Raw genomic sequence first — 9,762 nt, 5'->3', positions numbered from 1 at the left:
CTACCTGAGAAGAGGAACCATACTGTGGATAGTTATATTTGCTACAAACAGTATGTATCAGGGGACCCCAGCTTCGCCAAATACACTGTAGCTGAAAACAAGTTTGAAATCTACAGCAGAGATGTCCAAAATCGGCTCCTCCACAATCATAATGATCCATCACAGCTAAGAAATTTAGTTTTATTGAATGCGAAGAAAAGTGATGAGTCTAAATATGTTCTGGTAATTAATTATGTCAACGTCACACTGCAGACATCGGAGTATACCTTACAATTGTCAGTAAAAGGTTTGTCAAAGAAAAAAGGTTTCAAAAAGTGAAATATTGATATGTCAAGTATAATTCTCGGGAAGATTCACAAGAAAATGGATTTTTCGTTTATACATGATGTGCATATTAAAGTTTATACACTTGACACTTGTTTTATGTGTAATCGTAATGCTGGTAACATTCATACATTTTTAAAGCATTATTTTTTTTTATTCTTATAAAGTCACGACTTACTTTTGCTATTGATATATTTTTTTCTTAGATCTTTGCTTTGGAAAACCCGAACAAGTAGGAGGATGCGCAGAATCAACATGCTTTACAGGAGGAAACGGAATCCTAACAACGGTATCACATTTTTCCAACGAAATTATAAATTAGGAAGTGAAGGGGGCGGGGGTTAGACTGAATCAATTAATGTCGGTTAAATGATAATTAGCCCTATTTCTCTTATAAGTAATAGAAAATGTATAAGGAAGGGCAAATGCTGCTGATTTATATTATGTTGATGATTTTTATAGATAAATATCCAATGAAATAGAATTTCTAAATGTTTACGTATAAGTATAACTGGTACTTAATTGATTCCAATAGCTTCCTGTCTTCGTAAGTCTCGTTATTTTGGAAATCTAATTTTAAACTTCCCAAGAGAAGTTTTAATTTTTATAAGTTCTTATGAAAGTGACTTGAAATTTCCAGATTTACGATGACAACACAGGCAAGGCACAAACAGTGAATGGTTACACAAAGGTGAGAAACTGTACGAGTGGTGTCTCTGTCAGTTATACATGCTGTAATGCAGCCGGAACATGTGAACAGCAAATGTTCAAAGTGCCCGAAGGTATGTTCATTATTGCATTTGATTTGAAACATAGCTCTGGGAATTTAGTTGTGAATGATTAAGGATCCACTCAGAATTTCTAATGTAATCTTACACACCATGAGGTGAAAGTACGAAAGTTATACGAGGGTCATTTTATAAGTAATGCAACAAACAATATATGAGCCTCGTCAGGTAGAAATCGACCTCATGACATCGAATTTAGCATTTTTATGTATTTTTGTGGTCCATGTAAAATAACGGGAAAAAAAAATCTGAAAACGGAATCAAAGTATCTTCATTTATAACAAAGTTATTACATTTTGAAATTGGTACAGTTATGTTTACAAACTTAACTCTGAGCATATCGTAGATTTTCACGACATCATGGTTTAAATTTTTCTCAGTTGTTTGGTTAAGGCTCCTATCATTATATAGGAATCCACGTGGTCATCATGCCTGAGATAAGCTTAATTAATGACAAAAAATAGATGGTCAGGATCTACAATCCCTTAACTGTGTTTCAAATTCTGCTCTACGTATGAACAATTTCTAAAACGAGTTAAATTATTGACAAGCACGTTTATGAAACAAGATAATCAACAGTCTCGTTTAAAGTCATAATTTCGTAAAATTCAATGGTAGATGCAATGACCTTGTCAGAAAATACAATTTATCCTTGAGAGAAACTGACTGACGTTTTTCATACTTATTGTTAGTCCATTATTTATATACTGAATTGACGACGGATTAATTATTCCGTTATTTCCCGGTCATGACAGGGAGCACACGGCGGTGGCGACCGGTAAGCAGGGGATGCGCACCCCTCCATGGCTCTTGATCTCACCTCTGATGTTTCGGAGGTCCATGTTTGCTCTGCTCCTATTTTGTATTGTTTTATGGACTTTGATTTTGAATACTGTTCGTTATCTCCTCATCATCTTTAAAAACCGAATACTCAATCCCCAAAAAAGATCTTTGATTTCTTCTTTTCCGTCTTTTATACCGACAGATTCTTAAGTTAGCTTTAAAAAAATCACATCATTTTGTTTATAGTGATTACGTGAAAGCAAACATGGTGTGACACCACCGGCCCTATGTCTTAAAATTACAGTGTAGCTCACTTTATCAGGATTTTTCTCTAAAACCGTTTCTACTGCAGCCACATTCACCTTCAAATACTAGTAACTAGTTCATATACTAAGTATACCCACTCTTCATCCACATCATTCTAGCTTGGTTGTAAAAGGACGGATAGCTCGACAAAGAATTACCACTCTGTGCCAAGCACATAATCACCCCCCCCCCCAAAAAATCATTTTTCATTAAATTTATATTATCCATAATGTAGAAAAAATAAATAAGTAAATAGAATATCATGTTAAACGGTATATGAGGGTTGATCCAAAAGTTCGTGGAATTTCTTCTAAAATTTTATTGCAAATAGATGAAAGCAAACAACATGCATATTTATAATATAGAGTCATAATGCAACAATATTGGAAAATTTCACAGCATCCCAATTACCAATAAGGTTACACGAGCTTTCTGAAAATGAACAGTTGTGAAACCCGGGGGAGACTTCGACGTAACGTCAAGTTAGATTTGTCACGTCACGTTATAGAAGAAGATCTCACCCTAAAGTCCGTAAAAGAATATGTTATTCTACAAATTGCTGCCCTTTTCACCATTTTTTTTTTTCAAGAAAAGCCTGGGTATCCGCTCGCACCAAGTTTTCTTAATTTTATCTCTCATATTTCAAATACTCTTCATCTTTTCCATATGATGTTCCAAAATTAGTAGCAATGTCAAGAACAGTTCGTCAGCCGACAACCTTCTTTAACGCCATTTCACTTATCTAGGGATATAAACACTTTAAACAGAGCCTCCAGAAAGCAGCCACACCTTTAATCAACGTCCATGGAAGTTCTATGTTTCTTGAATTTTTTATGTTACTGAAAAAACAATAATTAAATGAATTTTCCCCTAGCCAATGTCAAAAATAAACGCATTTAAGATAGAGTGATCCTGGGATTTTCAAAAAACTTATGACTTGACAGAAATTTGAATCTGTCTAACAACTTCAAGTTAAACAATAAATCATCAACTAATACACTAAATATTCAGTAAAATCAGTACAACTCTCACACAAAGGTTTATGAAAGATCAAGCAATCGTAATAATGACACAATTTTCGTTTTATATACCACACAGGGCGGGTTTATTCTCATTTCACGTAATAAATGCGTTTAGGTCTCCTCCGCATTTCCAAACAACCGTTTTAATGGCAACTGCCATAGAGTTACTATCATTAATATTTAAAACTTTTTAAAATTTAAAATATTTAACAAGTGTCTATATTCTCATTTGTAATTTTCATACAATTTTACTTATAAATAAATAAAATATGAAGAAATTCAACGAATTTTTGGATCAACCCTCGTACAGATCATTGATTGATTGACTGATTATTGCTAAAGTACATGTACACCTTGACATAGGGAACTATTTGTCGTTCTATCCGACGGACTGTAATTTCAAAAAATATGTAAACCGTTAGAAAAAATTTCTCTCGGTGTTCATCAAACAAAGTATGTCTAATTTTATTGGTGTTCAACACACAGAAAGAATTAAGGTTAATTTATCCATGACTATTTGGAATTTCATGATGTTATTTCATGATGTTATTTTTATGAACATTATAAAAAGAGTTCTAATATCTAGATTATTTATCAGCTAGTGTTAATTGTAACGGGGACCGTTAGAGATGTTCCCCAAACGCTCCCCAACTCCCTTTTTGAGCCTCAGTCATGTAGGACATTTTTAAAAATATGACCAGTATCGATGGATTTCATCAAAGAATTATAAACGCTTCAATGATATCAACTATATGTCATTTAACGCGTTGTACGTGCACGCAAGTGCATGCAAACAAGATGCTTTCTTGGCTAACCCTCATTTTTTACCTTAAATATCAAGTCATCAATGAGCTATATAGAGCAACAATATGATTTTTACACAAGTGTAGGATGTTATGTCCATTTCTTTATCATAAACTCAGTAGAATATTGCAACAATAAGTTTATGGGGAGTGTAAAGTCAGTTTAAAAAACTTTTTAAAAAGGGTAAAAAAAAAAGCAATTTCTTCATTTTTGCTAGAGGTCCTCTCTTGAAATAAATGCCCAGGCTTGGAAACCGATTTTGCTTACTAAATGTAAAATTAATTTCCCCTCTAATTTTCAAATTAAGTATTAAGGATTTCAAGTAAAATAAGTTTTTTTTTGTTTTTGTTTTTTTCGGTCGGGAAGGTGATGAACTAAGTATTTTTAAAATGTAGGTTAAAGTGAAGTGATGCAAGCTAGAAACAACCTTAATGTGAATTGTATTGTATGCCTTATAAAAGATCAATCCATTTAGGGTTACTTTTAAAATGCGTTGTCCGAATTATGCACATTTTATAAAAAATAATAATACATAAATAAATAATATTTTTTTGAATGTTGTAAATTAGCATCAGTAAAGAATATTAATTATAAATAGATTTTTCATGTTATTGAATACATGTTTACTTAAATTCCTTTTATTTGACGAAAATAGTAAAAAAAAAATTAAAAAATAGTTTTTAGGTATTCTATATAATGTTAGATGGTCCATGATAAAGGGACGGGGTTGTTGAAACAAACCTTGTAAAGTTATCACGTATAACTTTGGAAAACGTTAACATAATAGAGCAAGAAACATATACCGGTATGCACCTATGTAAAAAACCATCAAAGATATATATATCAATTTTAAAGTTCAGCTGCTGTGTATATAAAGGGATTAGCAGAATACAACCAGTGGTAGACTCCTAACCCTCAGAATATCCACTTAATGGTATGTGTCCCACATGAAATATATCACTCATTAAAAAATATAAACCTTTGATATTCTTATTATGAACCATAACTATTTTTCAAAGCCAAATAAAACCGATATGAATGTCTGTGTTTGATTATCCCATTAAATATAATAATTTCAAAAAAGAAAAAAAGTTTGAAGTCTGTTTATCCAAATTAAGTTATGTCAAGGAGTATGTCAAAAGTATATGCAATTAAGCATTAAAGAGAGCATCAGTTGGTGATATCCACCAAAACATGGGTTTATCATTGTAAGGGTTAAACCGTCTTTGTAAATTATGAAATTGATAGACATTAAATAAATCAAAAGCAATACTTGTCTAATTAAACAGGTGTCGCTTGGTATGCATTGCACGAAAATTAGGATCTAAAAGTTTGTTGCTTTTTTTTTTTTAAAAAAATCAATGTCTTTGGATAAATAAATTATCTTCAAAGTTTTATATTCAACAGCATTTTCCCATCTTTATACATTTTCTATTACTAATAAGAGAAATAAGACTATAATCTTTAGCCTACATAAGTCGATTCAGATTAAAACGCTCCTTCCTTGATAATTTCATTGTGAAATTCTGCGATACCGTTATTAGGTTTCCGAACTCTCCTGTAAAACATATTGATACTGCGTATCCCTTTACTTGCTCGGGTTGTACAAAGCAAAAGTTAGTCGTGACTTCAATCAGAATTATGCTTTAAAATGTATTATAATAGTTAAACTTTGTTATCTCGAAGTTGATGGGACCATTGATGTACTGCGACATATTGAGGGTAATATTCAGATGAACTTCAAATAAACCTAGCCTAGTGAATGATTATGGATACCAGGTATACTCAATAGTTAATACATGTCAAATTCCTCCTTGTATGAAATTTTGTATACTTTTTTATGTATACTTGTTCATGTATTTATCAATAAAAAAAGATTTTTACTTACTTTTTTATTCACAAAATTAAAACTTTGTATTATATGAACAGAAGTTTGTTTTGTACGAAACTATTAGATCTTCTCCACACTTACTTACACTTCTACATTCATTTCTACGAATGTCGCTATGTGAGCGGATAAAAAGGATCTGATTTTAATCAGATTGTATTGAAATCAGACCAAAACTGAAAGAGAAGTAGCATTTTAAAAGTATTCCACTGAAATTTCTTCTTGTTTTTAGTAACCAGTCCATGGCAACACCATTCATCGAAATTAAAAACCGATACACAGAATTATGCATCTTAGTGTAGTCTATTTGTGTGCCAAGTTATACTGAAATCAGACTAAAACTGTATGAGGAGTAGCATTTTAAACGTATTTCACAGAAATTTCTATTTTTAATTTTAGTTATACCGTTATGTACATGTACCATGGCAACACCGTTCATCGAAAGCAAAAACTGATATATAGAATTATGTAAAACTATCTTAATGTAGTCTACTTGTGTGCTAAGTAATATTGAAATCAGACTAAAACTGTTGGAGAAATAGCATTTTAAGAGCACTTCACAGAAATTTCTATTTTTAGTAACCACGCCGACAACGTTCATCGAAATCAATTCAAATCCCGATGAAAAGAATTATGTATCTTAGTATAGTCTGCTTGTTTGCCAAGTTATATTGAAATCAGACCAAAACTGTAGAAGTAGTAGCATTTTAAAAGTATTCCACAGAAATTTTTGGTAACCACGGTAACACCGTTCACCGAAGTCAAAATCCGATAAACAGAATTATGTGTCTTAATGTAGTCTATTTGTATACCAAGTTATATTGAAATCAAACCAAAACTGTAGGAGGAGTAGCATTTTGAAATTGTTTACAGACATACAGACAGATAGCTATAGGCAGATAGACGGACAGACGACGGACATATTACTATCGCATAAGCTCTTCTGGTCTCTGACCCATCTATAAAACTTTCACAACCTATTTTATATTCTGTATTCCATAAAGTCTGCATTTTCTTTGTAGTAATTGGTCAAGATGTCCAAAAAACCATCGTTGCATGCATGAATGACAAAGTTATTTTGTCCTTTGATCTACATGAGAAGAGGAACCATACTGTGGATAGTTATATTTGGTACAAACAGGATGTATCAGGGGATCCCAGCTTCGCCAAATACAGGGTAGCTGAAAACAAGTTTGAAATCTACAGAGATGCCCAAAATCGGCTCCTCCACAATCATAATGATTCTTCACAGCTGGGAAATTTAGTTTTACTGAATGTGAAGAAAAGTGACGTTTCTAAATATGTTCTGGTAATTAGTTATGTCAACGTCACACAGCAGACATCGGAGTATCTCTTACAATTGTCAGTAAAGGGTATGTCAAAGAGAAAAAGTTTTTTAAAATGTAATATTGATTTGATATGTCAAGTATAATTCTCGGGAAGATTCACAAGAAAATGGACTTTTCGTTTATATTTGAGGTATATACTCAACAAAAAAAGAAATGCATATTCAGATTAAACATGATAATCTAAGTTTTCAGTTTAATCCTTATTTTTTTCAAAAGTGATTTTAGAGGGTTTTGATAAAAATTAAACATATCATGTATTGCCAGTAGAAAAGTGAAGTTTATGTCATGGTCGACCCCTCCAAATTCTTGGGGCATACCGTTTAATCTAATCCATATGTCCTTTGCGACTTCTAAGCGCTGGTGGATTTCCAATATACGGATGTCGTGCATGAATACCAGCTCCTCAGTCTCTTGCGAACAATTTATGCTCTTTTATGTTGAGTTTTTTCATCCAGCAATTGTAGCGGCAGTTTTTAGAGCAAGTTCTGAATCGCGTAAGGTGCTGAAGGGGGGGGGGGGGTCAGACGGTCCTGTCTGGGTGTGGTTACCTGCGGACGGCTAATTCTTGGTCTTCCGTCGATAGTTAAACGCTTGCAAGGCCCATTGATGTATTCCAAATGCAGTTGCAACTTCCTGTTGCGCAGCTCCGTTTAGTATCAGCGTTAGCCTGGTTGTGTTTATCTTTGTTTCGGCGTGGCATTGAAGCATCAACACTGCAATCAAATCTTAAATATGAGTTTAATAGGAGTGTTGATAGTTTCTCTAAATCCAAAATATCAGCGAAAATAGACGTCCGATTCAGAAGAAATCATGAAAAACACTACTTTCATAAACGCGTTTAATCAAGGGAGATAATTCAACAATTGGGTTTTAAAACCCTATGTTGTCCTTTAAATAGGTCACAGGTATCCAATGATATAAAAGATAGTTGTTCCATGTACATTTGAAAAATTTCTTTGACTAGTAAAGCAATATGCGTTTCTTTTTTTGTTGAGTATATATAAAGGTTCGTACATTTGACCGTGTAAGTTTTTTATGGACAGTCTTTACATTTGTTTGTTTTCTGTGTAATTATAATATCCAGGTTACATTCATACATTTTTAAAGCATTTAATAATTTTATTGTTATAAAGTCACGACTTACTTTTGCTATTGATATTAATTATTTTTCTTAGATCTTTGCTTTGAAAAACCCGAACAAGTAGAGGGATGCGCAGTATCAACATGTTTTACAGGAGAGAACGGAACATTAACAATGGTATCATGTTTTACAACGATAATATTAAAGAACGGGGAGCCCAGGATTTATACTGAATCATATAATGTCGGTTAAATGATTATTAGCTCTATTTCTCTTATTAGTAAAAGAAAATGTATAAGGGTGGGCAAATGCTGCTGAATTATATCATATTGAAGATTTATATAAATAAATATCCAATGATATAGAAATTCTTAAAAATTACGTATAAGTACACTAGTACTTAAAATATATATTCCAATAGACCCCTGCCTTCGTAAGTCTCATTTTTTAGGAAATCTGCTTTTAAACTTCCTGCGAGGAATTTTAATTATTATACGTTAATTATTATAAGTTGTTCATGAAAGTGTCATAAAATTTCTAGATTTACGGTGACGAGGCAGGCACGACACGAACAGTGAATGGTTACACAGTGGTAAGAAACTGTACAAGTGGTGTCTCTTTTGGCTACTCCTGCTGTAATGCTGCTAGAGTCTGTGAGCAACAAATGTTCACAGTCACTGAAGGTATGTTAATTGTTGCTTTGATTTGAGACAAATCTCTGGGAATTCAGTTGTAAATGAATAAAGATCCATTCAGATTTTTACCTAATCTTACTCATCATGAGGCGGTCTATTACAAGTGTAAAATGCTTGTTTTTTGTTATTCCTATAACATTCCTATCAATTAAATACATTGACCAATATTTTTTTTTTTGTAATGAGTACACCTCGATCAACAATTTTTAAGCAATTTCAAATATCTTTCTTACCATAGAATTTCATCAAAAGCTAAGATTCATTTCTTTTGCACAAAATTTCATTTATGTGCTTCTGAATGCGATAAATATGGAGTAAATTATACTGTGCGAGTGTGAGAAAGAAACTGTATTCAAAGCTGAAAAAGTTGCGTTCATAGTGCTATAGTAAATACTAGTACATTTTTTAAAGTAGAAGAAAACAGTATTATTTATATACAGGAAAATAAAACAAATATGATTTTACACACGTTTATTTTGATATTGGCGATTGTTTGTCGTGGCATATTTAAAAGCAGCAAGGGGTCGCCAAGCGTAAATTATTACAAGCAGCAGCAGCAGCAGTAAGCAACATGAAAGCATAATATTACATGTACATGTAGGTATAATAAGCATAATAATGGCCGTTCCGGGTATACCGCGAACGGTAATTAACCTTACATTAAATTTTATGTACATGTATTTTAAATAAACTTTATTTACATGTATATATAGTTATCGTTC

General features: G+C 32.5%; 1 protein-coding gene across 1 annotated transcript; it reads left to right on the top strand.

Annotated features, from left to right (window-relative positions):
• Positions 1-51: 51 nt before the first annotated feature.
• LOC134238916 (uncharacterized) lies at positions 52-9,211 on the top strand (the record flags this gene model as incomplete). Its single annotated transcript, XM_062721037.1, has 6 exons — positions 52-286; positions 531-613; positions 965-1,106; positions 6,938-7,288; positions 8,440-8,522; positions 8,887-9,211. Coding segments are annotated over 6 exons (1,062 nt in total), but the record flags the coding sequence as incomplete, so codon positions are not given.
• Positions 9,212-9,762: the final 551 nt, after the last annotated feature.

Source organism: Saccostrea cucullata, unplaced genomic scaffold (genome assembly GCF_032062105.1).
Source record: "Saccostrea cucullata isolate Sc308-1 unplaced genomic scaffold, CSIRO_AGI_Scuc_v1 ctg14184, whole genome shotgun sequence".
Taxonomy (NCBI): Eukaryota; Metazoa; Mollusca; class Bivalvia; order Ostreida; family Ostreidae; genus Saccostrea; species Saccostrea cuccullata.
Note: the sequence above shows the minus strand (reverse complement) of the source record. Positions and strands in the feature narration are given on the sequence as shown.